Source organism: Marasmius oreades, chromosome 1 (genome assembly GCF_018924745.1).
Source record: "Marasmius oreades isolate 03SP1 chromosome 1, whole genome shotgun sequence".
NCBI lineage: Eukaryota > Fungi > Basidiomycota > Agaricomycetes > Agaricales > Marasmiaceae > Marasmius > Marasmius oreades.
The window spans coordinates 3,169,406-3,185,048 of record NC_057323.1 but is presented as its reverse complement, the minus strand read 5'-3'; the positions used below and the strand labels follow the sequence as shown (position 1 = coordinate 3,185,048).

Below are 15,643 nucleotides of genomic sequence, written 5' to 3'. Positions count from 1 at the left end.
TTCCTTTTTGGGTGCATATGTGTTACCTGTAGGAGCTTCAGTCGGTGTCGAGCAGCTTGCCCTCCTCTCAACTGCACTTTCCGCCCTGTTGTCGTTCGCAGCGACATCCAGCTTGGTCACACTGGCTCCCACTCTCCTTTCAGTATTCACCTCACGGCTTACCAAGGCCAGGCCGTCTTCCCCTCAACCACCGGGTGCACCGTCTCAGATGGGCCAACAGCAGTCCAAGAAGTCCAAGAAAGGCGGAAAGGAGAAGGATAATGGGAATGGGAATGGAAACGATTTGGGCTCAGATAATCCCACAGAAGAGTCTGCAGAAGGGACTGTGTCGTCAAGTCTTTCGAAAGCGACAGGTTCGACGACTGCAAGGGGATCCGATTCACAGAGCGTCCCCAACGGAACTTCATCCCTCACCGTATCCGGTTCTTCTACAAGTAACGTTACTTCTGGCCCCCCTCATCTGAAAGGTTCTGACGATGCGGTTGAATTGCTGTCAGTTTCACAATCAGCGTCACCTTCCCCATCACCAAAGTCACCCCCGGCACCGATTGACGTTCCCTCCAGTCCGCAAACCACTATCCTTTCCAACGCAATATCAACCCCAGGATCGTTAACCAGCAATAATGGACAGATTGATTCCAACGGAGCAGCAGTGAAGAAACCGTTTGATGTGGATGATATGATTCAACGACTACTCGATGTGGGGTACACGGGCAAAGTCAGCAAATCTTTGTGTCTCAAGAACACAGAAATTACAGCAATATGCCTAGCAGCTCGTGAAGTATTCCTCAATCAACCCACATTAATCGAGCTCTCTCCACCGGTCAAGATAGTCGGAGACGTGCATGGCCAGTATTCCGACCTCATTCGACTATTTGAAATGTGCGGGTTCCCCCCCGCCGCCAATTATCTGTTCCTTGGAGACTATGTCGATCGAGGAAAGCAGAGTCTCGAGACCATACTCTTACTCTTATGCTACAAGATCAAGTTTCCGGAGAACTTCTTCTTACTGCGGGGGAACCATGAGTGTGCGAATGTGACCAGAGGTGAGCGTCTCCACTCAACCAGACTCCCCCTTCATGAAATATGTTAATTTGCCCCAAAACAGTGTACGGCTTCTATGACGAATGCAAACGACGTTCGAATATTAAGACCTGGAAAACCTTCATTGATGTCTTTAACTGCCTTCCCATCGCCGCTATTGTCGCATCCAAGATATTCTGCGTACATGGTGGACTCTCCCCCTCTTTACACTCCATGGATGATATCAAACGGATACAACGACCCACCGATGTTCCCGATTATGGACTTCTGAATGATCTTTTATGGTCGGATCCATCCGATACAGCCATGGATTGGGAAGATAATGAAAGAGGAGTCAGTTACTGCTTTGGAAAAGGCATCATCAATGAATTCCTTGTTCGATACGACATGGATCTAATATGTCGAGCTCATATGGTGGTCGAGGACGGTTACGAGTTTTGGAATGATCGGACGTTGGTCACTGTCTTCAGTGCCCCGAATTATTGTGGAGGTAAGGGCTTCGGGCTTTCACTACACTATATGCTCATATTGTGTCTTGTAGAATTTGACAATTATGGCGCATGCATGAGGTTAGTTATTTATAGACACATCTCATGTCTCTGGATTGATGTTTCGATGTTTCCAGTGTATCGGAAGATTTGCTGTGTGCTTTTGAGCTCTTGAAACCTCTCGATGGTGCAGCGCTACGGAAGGAGATGACGAAAGCCAAACGGAAAAGGTAGAGATCATCGTCAACTTCATCCATCGTCGGTTTAATTAATTAATTTGACAGTTTAATGGCAACGGCGTCCTGAAACTGCTGTTTCTCTTCCGGTTCTCGCTTTACATGACGGTTGTAAGATTTGAGTAATGGTGTACTTCGGTCCAGCACAGTTACAGGACAGGAGGCGTCTTTTTTCTAATCCTCGCCGGCTGCGATAATGGTCGAGATGGTTGTATTGCCCCGGAATCCATTCGTCGTCAAGGTCCTCTGTTTGTGCAATCATGACACTGGGTTCATATCAGAATGCCTGAAGGATTCCCTTTATTTTTATCTCTGTGTTTTTTCGCTGATTACTATACATTCCATGCATTCATGAACTTCCTCCTGTATACATACATCCATGGTCTGTCTTCGTTTTTGGTACTACTGGTCCCTTTCTCATTCACTGTTGCTATCTATTGAAACTCTCTGATGCTCGCCGATGTTTGCGTCCGCAATCTTTATCAATCGACACGACTCTCATCTCACGAAGAAACAATCATATACCATTTCTATTGCATTCAGGTAAATTAATTAACACGGACGAATTATTTTCTGACTATATCATATGCCAAAACTGCAAAGGCCGCAATTACTGCAGTTGAACCGGACACCGTCCAAAAGTTGAAGGCTTCTGTGGTACCCAGTAATACGTCCGAGATGAAGACGAGTGCTATTGCCAACAATCCACCGACGGAGGTGATTATACAGATTCATGTTTCACCGTACATACCCTAAATCCTCCATTGAATACCGAGCCCGTCAAAGCGATTCCGACAATAGCGTTCACTATCGACCAGTTGCGGGGCAGTACGAATGGCTCAGTACCAGCCCGATGAAGAACGAATCGAAATCACAACAAGAAGGAGTGTGCAAACATATCAAAAAGTTGGAATGAAGACCGAAGGGGGGAGTTCGCTCGGTATCTTCCTCGCCGTTTGAGTTGTTTCTCCCTCTTCGTCCCATCTGCAACTGGCACACGCTGGTAATCTTCGGAGTGATATACGACAGCTATCACGCCAAGGGTAGCGAGCACTACCGCCGCTAGTCGTCGAGCTTCCCATTCTAGACCGATAACCTTCACCGAGATGACGTACGCAAAGAAGGTGTTGGTGTTCCAAATGGCTGGATTTGTACAAGCAAAGGATTAGCGATTCAAGTACCAACAAAGGACCTAAGGGGAACGTCTACCTGTAACGTCAGTTACGCTCATTTGTGATCAGTGCCGTGCTCGAATGAACGATCTAGCTGTTGACTTCATTGGGGGATGGAATGGGAGAGGAGTTAGGATGTTAGAAGTCCACAATGAGCGTGGGAGACGGCAGCGTCGGAACCTGCCGGCGTCTGGACGTACGGTCACTCCCCTGCCACTGGAAGGTTGGGTGAGGAGGATACTCGGGTCGGTGGGAATGATACAACAGGGGCGGACGATGCAGAGATGTTTGATCTCCTTGATGAGGAACAACGGATATCTGGAGCGGATCCCCCAAGAGGGAACGGGAGAAAAGCAAGAAGAAGCATCAATAAATCATAGTGTTGAATGCTCCAACCTAAACCCTCATCAGAAATTTAGAAACGTATACTGGGATCTAACACATTCCTTGGTCGGTCACCGTCACGAGGATAAGCCTCTCGAGATGTTAAAAGTAGTTGCAAGAGGCGTTAGTGTTCGCCCCCGGCTTGATATCGAGGTAGTCGAGACTTCGAAAGCAACAGCAGGAAGTAACAGAGATTTTACCAACTACATACACACATAAACGGACGGTGAATATAGACATTATCCCAAATCACATACTCGAGTGTGCTTAGACCTCAGAGCGAAAGTGGACTTGTTCTCCATTTTTCACATCTCCCTAGGAAAAGAGACAAGGCGGCATCAGTATCGTCAGCTGTGGATCTAATGATTCTGGAGTCTATCTCCTCGCCTTTGAAGCTTGAGCACTGCCAGTCCCATCGTCTACGATACGAGTAGTAGAAATTTGAAAGGCTGAGAATCCCCCGTTATGAGTGTTTTGTGAAGAATATTCCGTGACGGTCGGCCCCCTCATTGTGCCTAACGAGATGACATTGGAGTCATTGCTGCCGGCTGCTTGTCTTGCGTTGAGGTTCGCCAATAGTGCATTGGAATACCTAGATTATTGAAAGGTCATGAATGGGGTGCCCCGACCAAAGAGAGAAGCGTTGTCCGAGGACTAGCCGGACAATTTCGATAGTATGAAAGTACTGGGTTTTCGTTATGAGGAACTCGTTCACTCGGATTAAATTCACTTACAAGCATAGATGCAGATAGTTGTCTATGAAGACCGTGAAGACAATCACGTCGAGCAACGCAGCGGTGAAGGTCACTGTGCCTGTTTCAACACTGTATAAGATGAGGGTTTTAATCAGATTCCGGGTACGTGAAACTGTAGAGGCGCGGATATAATCCAGGAGCTGAATTGAAGATGGTGTCGTTGGTCAGCTTAACTCTCCGAGAGCTGCCTGGTACTCACGATCCATGTCATAGCAGTTGCAATAATAAGATCGCAAATCAAACTTCCAATGAGCCATGCCTAGGACGAGAGGCGTCAGAAATGTCAAGCAAGGGGGGGGGGGGGAGAAAATACCTCGCCCCAGTCTGAAAGTTGTTTCAGGTTGACTAGGTAAGGTTTAGATAGTCCTTGAATGAACTATGAATTTCGATGTAACCCGCTCCAATCAGTATAGCGGTTGAGGAGGACAGACAGAGAACAAACAAAGCTCGGTCCAACGATGCCACAGACAACCTGCATTAGAGCAGCCTGGTACCGCGTCAAACTAAGAAATTGACGATGAACAAACGAAATTTTACCAGGACAATGACAACCGCAACAATTCGTACGACGATACTGTCTCTACGCAACGAATACACACGCCTGATTAATTTTTTGTCAGAATCGGTAGGCAATCGTTGGTGTATACATACCATGCGAAAAAAAATTGCACCGTCCCGGACACTAGACCGTAGCGTTGAGGATCAACATTCGGTGCAACGGCGAGAGAGCAGAACCTTACATAGAGCCGATAGTATGACATGGGCCGATGCAGGCCATGTATATGTTTCGAGGGCTCCAGGTACCCCCCAACCAGTAACAAGCATGTCCCAGCCGAACATGAGAGCGAAAGCTATTTGTGTAGCCTCTCCGATGTAAACCGCAGCAACTGAAACATACTTCTCGTGAACATTGAAACGGCTTCGGCCAAGAAGAACTTACCGAGGCATTGTAAAACGAGTTTGTCTTTCTGGAACTTCTTTCGATAGAAGTCTTGAAGGATTCGGTGTCAATAAAATAGAACTTCCTCAACAACACGCTCGGATACGTTCAGCACTTACAGACTTGCAAAGATAAAACTCCGAAAAGGATAGAGCTAACACAGATCCCCACCAGCTAGCGGAGATGTGGTCAGCTACCGTCATAGTTCAGATATGCAAAAGGTACGAACCACAGGTCCTGCACTGGGTGACTGGTGAGCCAGAGTGGGGAAACATAGACGGTAGATGAGAAACATAAGTACTTACAGCAGTGCAGGAGATGGGGAAGGAGGACTCGTAGACATCCTAATATCAGATCAGAGATGGTATGGGGACTGAAGGGACTCGTTAGCGGAAGGACTTATATATAGGACGACAATTTGGAATGGCGTTACCCTTGGACACCAGGTAACTTGAGGATGCGCCGGTACCACTCTCGTCGTTGACATGTGGTATGTTACGAATCTAGAGTCCATGTATCCAGTTGCTCCGAAGATCTACTGCCACTGGTGGAGTCCTAAAATCAACACGAGATGCCATCAGCGGAGTGTGAGATAAATTCCTGAGGCAGTGAAATGACAGACGTTTGCAAAGGTTCTCTGGTAGAGAAATGCAAGCCACCTTGGAGTGCAGAAGAGGATGCATTAGAATTATCACTCATGAGCTACGCGTTGTGTATCCACAAGAGTCGGAATCTGAGATCTTGAGGGGTTGCGGAAAAATCTGCTAAGTCCGACAGCTGGGCCAAATCCAGCCGCAAAAAATCGTCACGAGCCTAGTGGAATCCGAGAGGAGTTGATGCTAGACTGATGAATGAGTCGACTCAAATCATCACTTTTCCGTGGTACGTCAAGTCGATCTCGATTCTTTCTTGATTTTCCTCTGGAGGGTGGGCTGAAAGCCCTCAAAACGGCAACGAAAGTTCACTTACCCTGGACAGCCTCCCAGGATATATGTGTGTTGTTGGGAGTGTTGTAAACTTCTTTGATTCTTCTTTGATGGTTGTCAGATGATGAGTCACTTGGTACGAGAACGATCAAGGATTTGCCCTCAGATTTGGCGGGTCACATGCTATTTTCGCACGCTTGTGCCAGTGTAAAAACGTTGGGCTAGTTCTTCGAGGTTAGACAGATAATTCTGCAGAAATGTTGTTGTAAATAATGCCTTGCAGTACTCGGATACAACAACTTATGAACCCATTCTCAGATAGACTAGAGAAATAACTCCAGTACTAGTGACAGCATGGCTCTCGGGTAAAGCCTATCTTCGAGAAACCCGCCGTCGAAGGCTATAACGAAATGGTAACTCTTGTTTGTGATCATCATGACAAACACTCTATCGAGAGGTTAGTAATGGCGCCAGAGTACGTGGATCAACAGCCGTGGTACTGGCTTGAATTATTTTAGTCGATCCAGCAGCTGACCTCCAGACAGGACCAATCAACACATTCCCAAGAAAATCAAACCTCTCCGGATATCTCAGGGAAGTGCACGAGCAGTAAAGAAAGAGACCAGCCAGAATAATAAGCCCAGGCCCGAAGCATCAGAGAAGTGGCAGTGGAGCAAGGCTCAGAAGACTCAAGAGGATGAAGACGCTGAGGCACGGCCGACGGAACGCATAGAGTTAGCGTGGCCGAGGGCTCTTGAGGTGTTGCGTACACATAAGCAGTAAGTCTACAAGTTCACACCGGATACCGCGAGGAAATAATGAACGTTGCGAGACATGGTGTCAACCCTTTTGTGAAGTGAGTAAGCGTCGCAGAAAAATGACCCTAACATATAAAGATTCGACCAAAAGTACATTATTTGTGGACTCGTAGCTTCACACTACTTTAAGGTTTATACTATATTATGTTTTAGCGTGAAGTAGCCTGCATCGACCGAACGGGGGATGCGTGGCTACAATTGTTCAAGGCTATTATTGCCCGACAAGTCGCCAACTTGCCTGGATTATTAGTTGATATATCTTTCCCATGCTCAAAGTGGAAGCACCTTACAGTAATATAAATATGAGGCTAGTACTTGGTATAAAAATGAGAATGACTTGCCTGGATTCTCTCATGTTCCCGATCAAAACAGCATCTGATCTGAATCCCGACGTTGAATGCGGAACGTATGGCCTATAAATCTGTGACTCTCACGCCTTCAATGGAACCCCAACACCATGTTTTGCGCGGCCCTTGTCGTTGTTGCCACGTTCATCGTGCTTACTGTCGGAAAAGACAGTGCATGTCGACTTTTGCCTACAGACTCTTCTTGGCCAGCTCAAGATGTGTGGAACGCTTTCAACCAATCCGTCGATGGTCGCCTCATCCAGACTGTTCCACTCGGTAGACCTTGTCATGACCCGAATTACGACGAGGCAAAATGCAGCGCGATTCGGGACAATTGGCACTCTATGGAATTCCAGTTCGTCGTATCGCTTTCTCTCGATTATACTCCGGTACTGACCTAGATCGACTTAGTGAGGCCAGTTCATCTTCTATAATGGATCCCGGCTTTCTGAATAAGAGCTGTGACCCTTTTGATCCTCGAGAAACCCCATGCCGAGTTGGCGCATATGTGCAATATGCGGTGAACGTCTCGTCGGTCGATCATGTCATAAAAACCGTCCAATTCGTGAAGGAACATAACATTCGATTCGTAGTAAGGAATACCGGTCATGAGTAAGCGTTTACTGGCCTTTGTAACGAAATTCAAACTGATATGTTTTCGTCCTTTACAAGCTTTCTGGGAAGATCGACTGGTGCAGGTGCAGTAGCAGTTTGGGTGCATCATCTGCGGGATGTCGAATGGATTCCGGAGTTCAAGTCGCCTCTTCATACGGGACCAGCTTTCAAAGCCCACGCAGGAGCTCTCAGCTTCGACATTGCACTAGCAGCTGATAGCAAAGGTCTAGTCGTCGTGACTGGTGGAACCCCGGTAAAGCCTTGTTCAGTGTCTGTGAACTGTCCCTCGTTGATATGATCTCGGATATTGCAGAACGTTGGTTTTACAGGTGGGTTCGTACAAGGCGGTGGACAATCTGCTACGATGTCGTCATACGGGTTGGGTGCAGACCAGACCCTAGAGTTCGAGGTGGTAACAACTCAAGGCAAATTTGTCCGTGCTTCCCATACGGAAAATCAAGACCTCTATTGGGCATTGAGCGGCGGCGTATGCTTTCATCGCTTGACCTACTATTCAACAACTCAACCTAGATTATACTGTTTTAGGGAGCAGGCACCTACGCAGTCGTATGGTCTGTCACGGTCAAAGCTCACCAAGACCTCCCGGTCACTACTGCGTCTCTCAACTTTACTTTGGATGAAAATACCCAAGAAACGTTCTATCAGGCGATCGACGCGTACCAGGCCAGCACCCCGAGCCTTGCGGATGCCAAAATTTGGTCTACGGCACAATACTCCAGCGCGTTTTTCAACCTATTCCCGATTTTTGCCGTCAACAAAACCTCTGCTGAAATTTCAGCTCTTCTTCAGCCTCTGCTGGACAGCCTTGATCGACTGGGAGTCAAATATACCTCGAGCGTGCAGTCGTATGATAAATACCTTGATGGCTACAACACCCTCGACAATCTTATCAATGTGCCGATCGGGGTCATAACGTTCGGTTCACGGCTACTACCGCAGTCAGTCTTCGCTCAAGGTGAGACGCTCCGGCGTACTCAGGAAACCATCCGAGGTATCTTGGAAGGCGGTGGCCTTGTGGCCGATTTCATCATGAAGCCCACGTTAGATGTTGCCGGGAACCCTCAGAATGCTGTCTTACCCGCATGGAGAGACGTGAATAAACATGTTATAGTTGCGCTGTAAGCCTCTCCTTTTTTCAAATCCTCCCGTCGAATTGACTCTGTTCCGTCGTCACAGTCCTTTGACAGATGGTGAATCCTCCGCACAGCTTTCAGACCAGAAGAAGAAGATAACAACGGAATTCATGCCGGCTCTGAAGAAGCTAACGCCAGGTTCAGGATCCTACGACAATGAAGTATCTTGAGATTTCTGCCGCCCTCTGACACATTTGCCTAACCTCTTTTTCAGGGAGATCCTAGTGAGCCTGATTTCAAGGAAGCGTTCTACGGGGCCAACTATGATAGGCTACTTGAGATCAAGGACAAATGGGACCCAGATCAGATCTTGTATGGAGCAGTGAATGTTGGAGGCGATAGATGGCATCAGACGGAAGAAGGAAGACTCTGCAGGAATGAAGAGTATGTGGATCTTCTCCATGACACATTCACTTCTCGCTTTAGATATCAAGCGTCTAACTCGGAATTGTAGTTCTGGATGTTTCTGACCGATTTTCTTGTCAACGACCGCAGAGCTTGTACTGAGCAATCGACAATGATTCTTTGATCACACCTACATTTTGGACGGCTTGGAATATGGATGAGTTGGGTTCCCCGAAGGTAGTACGTTAGCGAGTGGTGTGTCATGCGAGCAAGTCACAGCGACTAGCTCCAAGTGCGAAGTTCGAAGTGTCTAGTTTCGTGAATTTCAAAATGCAGTCGATAAAGTGACTAGTGTTCGCAACGCTTCAAATCGGGCAATTTATACGTCGAGGCAGAAGTCCTAGGCCTGGCTGCCGGGCGCCGACATCCGAGCGGAGAATGCCTAAATCAAGGAAGAGAAGTTCTCTGTTCATCGGTAGAGAATAGCCTTAACTTGTAACTCGTCCTTCTTAACAGAAACATGCCCGTCGCAAATGTTACATCGGAACGATTGTTTGACCTGGTTGGTTGAAGTCTGGGTTCTCACTCGATTAATTGATTAATGAGTTGGCATGACGAAATGTATCTTGTTTCCTCACTTCTCACGTCGACGTCTCCATACCAAGTTTAGAAACTCGATACCAAGGTAGTTCCCATACAGTATCCTAATATATTGTGCTGCTTCACCTCTTCAGAGCTAAGTCCAGGATTTGGGAACGAAGGCTATTGGCCAGAGCGAGAACAGGATACATATCTTCTGATTAGATCCCTACTGCCCGACTGCTGACTCTGCCGTGTCTCCGAATACGAACGACATGAGAATCGGTGGCCGGAGTCTGTGAATACGATTCACCAGCGATGATTCTTATCAAGATCGATACTCACATGCCCAATGTCGAAGCAGTCAGGCGATGTGATGGTTGTTCTGGACGCAAGAGTTCTCTTGAACAACAGAGTTGCCAACAGTTGCAGGCCGAAAATGGCTACCTTCGACATGTACGGTTTGACTCAAATCGTAGCTAAAAGCATGCCTACGATCAGAATGGGTCCTACCATTTATGCGGTATGGTCCAGTCACCTGTTCCTAGGATCCCACCAAGAGATGAGAAGGTTAGCGTGATTTTACCGGGGTTGAAACCCACTTATGGTATCATCAAGTTCGTGAGCTCTCTTCCTTGCTTTTTGGAATGGAACTGAGGCTTTGCAGTGGCGTTACACCATTCGACTTCGAAGGCCGTCATCGTTCAGAAAAGGCTACGTTACTGATCGCAGGGGTTGGTGTGGATACTCCAGGATTGTCGGTCTAGGATATATTGGATGTATCGCGCGGTCGTCGCGATGTGGTAGAAAATAAAAACGCAATATTTTGGGGCGGGCGGCCTTAGTGCGTCACTGTCGCGAGAATTTGGCTAAGACATTGGTGGAGTTTGCGTCAATTTTCAAGCTCACCCAACATCACCATACGCTAACTCACCGAATTCGCCAACAATGTAAGGATATGTAAAGTAAAGGACCAACGATAACTGAATGCAAATGCTTCGAGGGTGGAGGTGAAGGCGAGAACGGTAAAGTCGGTGGCATAACTTTCTCTTCCGTGGCCCCCAAAGTTAATGATAATCGATAGACAACGGATAGTTGAGTTACCCACCCTGTAATCATGTCAGAAAATCCGGGTCATATACGGCGCGTACCTCCCTTGTATCCTGAGCCTTGTCGAATGCTTAATGAACCAAAGTGCTACCTTGACTCCTTGAGAGTCCAGCCCTCTTTATCTGATTCTGGATCCGACTCTGGCTCATTCGGAGTAAGCCCCGACTCTTCATCTTCCTCCCGTTACACAGCGACAACTTACAAGTCTCTTCTTGACTTCTTTCAGCATACAAGAGCCCGCTAAAGCGATCAACCTAACTCCTTTCCCCGCCCTCCTCTTGCCCTGGAGTCGACGTCAAACGAATCCGTGACCGGTGACTCCCCTTCATGAAATAACTTGACCGCTTGCAGACCATGAGCGTACGTCTTGCAAGATGACCGTAAAGATGAACGTCACCGGGTGTAAGTGTCCCAGAAACAGCTTTTGTTACGAAGTAGGAATCTCCTAAATTCACGAGCTTGTTCTTGGACTCTGGATAGTTCTTAAGGCGTGCACCGACGTAACATCTAGAGTCAGAATAGATGGGAGAGTTAAATGGTTGCCATTTCCAAAAACACACTGAGCTGAGATCACGATCGTGGTAGGCAATTAACCATTGGAATAGAATTTCAATTAGAGAAATGAGGAAATTGTTCCTCGGCTTAGTTCGACGCACTGCCAGTGGCCGGCAGTGATGATCCCTATCCCCCATGAGGTCTAGTGTCGGTCTTTTTGGATGGAGTTGCCTGTAAAGGGCGCCGTTAGTAACCAAAATGGTCGCCTTTGAAAGTTGGAGAGTAAGGCGAGGTGAAGGCGAGGTGAGGAAGATACCCCTTTCCCTTCGTCACATCCATGTGTCTTCGTTTCTGGTACTACTGGTCCCTTTCTCATTCACTGTTGCTATCTATTGAAACTCTCTGATGCTCGCCGATGTTTGCGTCCGCAATCTTCATCAATTGACACGACTCTCATCTCACGAAGAAACAGTCATATACCATTTCTATTGCATTCAGGTAAATTAATTAACACGGACAAATTATTTTCTGACTATATCATATGCCAAAACTGCAAAGGCCGCAATTATTGCAGTTGAACCGGACACCGTCCAAAAGTTGAAGGCTTCTGTGGTACCCAGTAATACGTCCGAGATGAAGACGAGTACTATTGTCAACAATCCACCGACAGAGGTGATTATAGGACCCCACAATCCCAACAAGATCTAGCACCACATAAGGATGAAGCGAAAAATACAACATTTCACCGCACACACCATAAATCCTCCATTGAATATCGAGCCCGTCAAAGCGATCCCGACTATAGCGTTCACTATCGACCAATTGCGGGGCAATGCGAATGGCTCAGCACCAGTCCAATGAAGAACTGGAATAGGAATCCACAGCAGGAGCAGTGTGCAAACACCAATAGCCGATGTCAAGAAGTTGGGATGAAGACCAAAGGGGGGAGTTTGCTCGATATCTTCCTCATCATTTGAGTTGTTTCTCCCTCTTCGCCCATCATCTGCAACTGGCACACGCTGGTAATCTTCGGAGCAGCCTAAACCTTCAGTATCTGGGTCTGATGATAGCGCAGCGTATTTCTTATAAAAGACTTGATAAGCGCCGTATCCCACAGAGGCAATTAGAGTCAGCAAGTTTCCGGCCAGATGCGCAGTAGATGCTGGTAGGGTGACAGAAGAAATCGTAGTATCATCCGATTCGGGTGTCGTCGTTCCACCATATACGACAGCTATCACGCCAAGGGTAGCGAGCACTACTGCCACTAGTCGTCGAGCTTCCCATTCTAGACCGATAACCTTCACCGAGATGACGTACGCAAAGAAGGCGTTGGTGTTCCAAATGGCTGGAATCGTACAAGCAAAGGATTAGCGATTCAAGTACCAACAAAGGACCTAAGGGGAACGTCTACCTGTAACGTCAGTTACGCTAATTTGAGTTCGTGGTCAGCGCCGTGGTATTCAAGCATACCAAATAATTAGACTTACGAAGAGATTGCTATAGCGGCAAACCAAAGAAGGGCTGGTACAGTTATACCTGCCGTCAATGCAAGAATGAGATATAAGAGTCGTGCTAGAGGGAACTTGGTGGACCGTACGTCTTCATTAAGACGATTTGTGATGGCAATCTTCACACTGTTCCATAGCTGTGATGGTGTGTGAGGGGTCGTAAGGATTAAATACAGTATATGGCAAGGATATAAGATAAGGAATGATGAATGAACGATGTAGCTGTCGAGTTTTCATTGGGGGATAGAATGGGAGAAGAGGAGAAAGACTAACAATAAGAGATAGGGTTGTTGATACTGTAACTTGATTTGAACATACTTCAATGATAGGATGTTAGAAGACATGGAACCAGAAAGACGGATTACGCGTACTTGAGTGAGTTGGCTCTCTGCCACAAATGCTATGAGGGTAACTGCAAATATTGGGATCGACCACCTATTAGGTGAATCTTGTAATGGCATCTAGGTTGACTTGATTAATCTCGGGTCATATGCAGCGAAGAGTCGGAAGATAGAGGGTGACACTAGGTGACAGTGACGGCGGCCAAGCGGTGAGAGCCTGGAGCACTGCCACTCAGAATCTCACCAACAAGAAAAACAAAATGTTCCGAGCCTTGTTGACGTCCAGCAGGCCTCTCCTTTCAAATCTCGGTCGCAGCTCGAGGATTCAACATGACCGACTTCATCCACACTATCTGTCTCTCAACACCTTGTTCAGTCGCAGCATGAAAGTCCGTTCTTCAGTCAAGTTGATGTGTGATGGCTGCAGCACTGTGAGGAGGAAAGGGAGAGTTTATATTGTGTGCTCCAAAAACCCCAAGCATAAACAGGTGCATCTCTATGGTTTTCCATAGACTGTAACGTACGCCGACCGCTGATTCTTTTGCAGAGGCAGGGATAATATACACGGGTATCATATTCCACACTCGCGTCCAATCGTCTGAAACTCCGCTATTATTGTGGCAATAATGAATGATGGAATTGGGCTTGCGAATAGGTGGACATAGCGACGAAGCACGTAGATCATGCCTGTAACGGTTCTCGAGACCAGAGTTGGAATTCGTACTGAACACCGTTCTCTTCCTGCACACCCTCAGGAACGTCAAATCCGACCCACTCACACAAACCCTGGTGGGTTGCCTTTGTCCACTCATTACCAGCAAGAAAATCCGGCATGAACACGTCGCATTCGTCGAAGGCCGGGTGTATGATTTGCGTGAGCAGAACTCGGTTCACGAATCCAAGCGAAGCAGTTGGAGGAAGCTTCAATGATTCAGCATATACAGCTGCCCCTCCTATGATGAAAGACCTGTGTATGTTTCGGACGTCCTGTAGACGCTGAAGAGCTTCCTCGTAGCTCTGGTGAATAGTGCACTGTGTGTCGTTTCCGGGAGTTCCGCTAATGGACCTGTCGATGAGTAAAATCCGAGGAAATGCGCCGGTCACTGACAGACTGTAATCCTTTTGTTGACTAATCACGACGTTTATTCTGTTTGAGAGCGGCCTGAATTTGCTTGGAATACTCTCCCATGTGTTCCTTCCCATTACCACGGCGTTTTTCTTGCCTTCTGGTGCATATGAAGTGACTTTTGCGAAATACCTCATCTCTTTTGCCAAACGCCAGGGCAAGCGAGATTCCTGTCCAATACCATTATTTTTGGTCGCGGCGACTATGAGAGTAAGACGAGACATGTTTTGAATCACGCGAAGATGAAAATTCAACACGTTGGATATTTCAAAGCAGGAGTACACATACAAGCTTCAACGCTAGACGAACTAAACGATACTCGTAGGGCCCGAAATTAACCCCATCGCTTCCATTCAGAACCTTCCGGAGGCTTCACCTCCACCTTTCCCTTCCTCACCTCATCCCAGTTAGTACTCAACGTAGTGCCTCCACTCTCACTATAGCTCTTTAGCATAGCTCGTTTCGTATCTTCATCTGCATCGGAGAATAACTTCTGGAAGAAAGGGTTGATAGCACTGTCGCCTCCAACATTGGGATCTTCCTCTAAAGTCACCTCCTTGTCCGACGCCAACATTTGGCTGGATATACCTTCCCAATTCTTCTGCTGCGGTCTCCTGGGAGTGGTTTCAGGGGCGGCAGAATTGGCCAGTGCTAGACCAGAGTTGTTCAGGCCAACGCCACAATTTTAGGCAAGTATGAAATACTAACGATCTGGAGTGTCTCCTATTAGACCTCCCCATCTGCCTTGAACAGCTTTCAGAAGCCGAAGTTCCACTTTAACCTTACCAACAGTGTATTCGCAGCTATCCGGGTTCACCTGGCCTTTCAGTGGCTCAAGGGCAAGAAGCTTGTCGCCATTGGTATACGTGACCTAAAGGTAAATACACTTTATTAGCAATAGTTCAGGTCAGAATCTACCTAACTAACCTTCCTAGGCTCGAATTCGAGAGACACCTGGGCAGGATCTGCGTTACGATCGAAAATCGAGACGGTAATTCTCTCGTCCGTTTCGTAGTATTCGTGCCTGGAATGAGCATTCTGTTTCCGAGAAAATCTTAGAGGTAGTAGCAGAGATCTAGCACTTACCTCGGTGTGGTCATGGAGTAGCGAGTGATCAAAGGCGTAAGATGAGAAGACAAAGAAAGGAAAGTCGTGCACTTTATACTTAGCTGAAATCGCGTGTATCATTGCTGTGCAACAGTTCCAGCAAATTCGATGTCACATATCACGTGGACGTGTCACTTCTCTGTAACACATATC

At 47.2% G+C, this 15,643-nt stretch overlaps 8 protein-coding genes across 10 annotated transcripts; 3 read left to right on the top strand and 5 right to left on the bottom strand.

The window, feature by feature from the left end:
• The first annotated feature begins 10 nt into the window (after positions 1-10).
• On the top strand, positions 11-2,414 carry PZH1 (serine/threonine protein phosphatase Pzh1). Its single transcript, XM_043146959.1, has 7 exons — positions 11-434; positions 498-1,046; positions 1,109-1,534; positions 1,586-1,613; positions 1,670-1,762; positions 1,817-2,311; positions 2,372-2,414. The coding sequence occupies exons 1-6, from the start codon at positions 209-211 to the stop codon at positions 1,836-1,838; spliced, it is 1,344 nt and encodes a 447-aa protein (XP_043015664.1). The 5' UTR covers positions 11-208; the 3' UTR covers positions 1,839-2,311; positions 2,372-2,414.
• A 225-nt stretch (positions 2,415-2,639) lies between these two features.
• On the bottom strand, positions 2,640-3,338 carry E1B28_001060 (uncharacterized protein; the record flags this gene model as incomplete). Its single annotated transcript, XM_043146958.1, has 2 exons — positions 2,978-3,338; positions 2,640-2,911 (listed from the first exon to the last, which is right to left on the bottom strand). Exons 1-2 carry the CDS (start codon positions 2,997-2,999, stop codon positions 2,640-2,642), a joined length of 294 nt encoding a protein of 97 aa, XP_043015663.1. The 5' UTR covers positions 3,000-3,338.
• Positions 3,339-3,591: 253 nt separating this feature from the next.
• Positions 3,592-5,314, bottom strand: E1B28_001059 (uncharacterized protein; the record flags this gene model as incomplete). The annotated part of the gene is made up of 13 exons (XM_043146957.1): positions 3,592-3,639; positions 3,712-3,916; positions 3,989-4,009; positions 4,059-4,219; positions 4,279-4,338; positions 4,393-4,455; positions 4,522-4,566; positions 4,617-4,680; positions 4,731-4,761; positions 4,820-4,966; positions 5,020-5,070; positions 5,139-5,193; positions 5,249-5,314. The coding sequence occupies 13 exons, from the start codon at positions 5,312-5,314 to the stop codon at positions 3,592-3,594; spliced, it is 1,017 nt and encodes a 338-aa protein (XP_043015662.1).
• Positions 5,315-7,099: 1,785 nt separating this feature from the next.
• On the top strand, positions 7,100-9,486 carry E1B28_001058 (uncharacterized protein). Of its 3 annotated transcripts, XM_043146954.1 has the most exons (8): positions 7,100-7,465; positions 7,522-7,722; positions 7,783-7,978; positions 8,039-8,212; positions 8,272-8,864; positions 8,923-9,040; positions 9,094-9,263; positions 9,334-9,486. In XM_043146954.1, the coding sequence occupies exons 1-8, from the start codon at positions 7,221-7,223 to the stop codon at positions 9,347-9,349; spliced, it is 1,713 nt and encodes a 570-aa protein (XP_043015659.1). In that variant the 5' UTR covers positions 7,100-7,220; the 3' UTR covers positions 9,350-9,486. The 3 variants fall into 3 exon arrangements, with proteins under 3 accessions (XP_043015659.1, XP_043015660.1, XP_043015661.1); XM_043146955.1 differs by having other exon boundaries at positions 9,094-9,486; XM_043146956.1 differs by having other exon boundaries at positions 8,923-9,477.
• A 635-nt stretch (positions 9,487-10,121) lies between these two features.
• On the top strand, positions 10,122-10,570 carry E1B28_001057 (uncharacterized protein; the record flags this gene model as incomplete). The annotated part of the gene is made up of 3 exons (XM_043146953.1): positions 10,122-10,259; positions 10,305-10,420; positions 10,471-10,570. The coding sequence occupies 3 exons, from the start codon at positions 10,122-10,124 to the stop codon at positions 10,568-10,570; spliced, it is 354 nt and encodes a 117-aa protein (XP_043015658.1).
• Positions 10,571-11,929: 1,359 nt separating this feature from the next.
• Positions 11,930-13,377, bottom strand: E1B28_001056 (uncharacterized protein; the record flags this gene model as incomplete). The annotated part of the gene is made up of 6 exons (XM_043146952.1): positions 11,930-12,112; positions 12,164-12,753; positions 12,820-12,836; positions 12,896-13,138; positions 13,190-13,233; positions 13,288-13,377. 6 exons carry the CDS (start codon positions 13,375-13,377, stop codon positions 11,930-11,932), a joined length of 1,167 nt encoding a protein of 388 aa, XP_043015657.1.
• Positions 13,378-13,938: 561 nt separating this feature from the next.
• On the bottom strand, positions 13,939-14,607 carry E1B28_001055 (uncharacterized protein; the record flags this gene model as incomplete). The annotated part of the gene is made up of 2 exons (XM_043146951.1): positions 13,939-14,314; positions 14,366-14,607. The coding sequence occupies 2 exons, from the start codon at positions 14,605-14,607 to the stop codon at positions 13,939-13,941; spliced, it is 618 nt and encodes a 205-aa protein (XP_043015656.1).
• A 110-nt stretch (positions 14,608-14,717) lies between these two features.
• On the bottom strand, positions 14,718-15,483 carry E1B28_001054 (uncharacterized protein; the record flags this gene model as incomplete). Its single annotated transcript, XM_043146950.1, has 4 exons — positions 14,718-15,034; positions 15,092-15,254; positions 15,311-15,407; positions 15,470-15,483. The coding sequence occupies 4 exons, from the start codon at positions 15,481-15,483 to the stop codon at positions 14,718-14,720; spliced, it is 591 nt and encodes a 196-aa protein (XP_043015655.1).
• Positions 15,484-15,643: the final 160 nt, after the last annotated feature.

What these genes read in the sequence shown, in the direction of transcription:
- PZH1 (XM_043146959.1), top strand. Translation starts at nt 209, where the DNA reads ATGGGCCAACAGCAGTCCAAGAAGTCCAAGAAAGGCGGAAAGGAGAAG. An exon ending in GTGTGCGAATGTGACCAGAG is followed by an intron (nt 1,047 to 1,108) that starts GTGAGCGTCTCC and finishes GCCCCAAAACAG; the next exon opens with TGTACGGCTTCTATGACGAA. An exon ending in AATTATGGCGCATGCATGAG is followed by an intron (nt 1,614 to 1,669) that starts GTTAGTTATTTA and finishes CGATGTTTCCAG; the next exon opens with TGTATCGGAAGATTTGCTGT.
- E1B28_001058 (XM_043146955.1), top strand. Translation starts at nt 7,221, where the DNA reads ATGTTTTGCGCGGCCCTTGTCGTTGTTGCCACGTTCATCGTGCTTACT. An exon ending in TGGCACTCTATGGAATTCCA is followed by an intron (nt 7,466 to 7,521) that starts GTTCGTCGTATC and finishes AGATCGACTTAG; the next exon opens with TGAGGCCAGTTCATCTTCTA. An exon ending in ATTGGGCATTGAGCGGCGGC is followed by an intron (nt 8,213 to 8,271) that starts GTATGCTTTCAT and finishes ATACTGTTTTAG; the next exon opens with GGAGCAGGCACCTACGCAGT.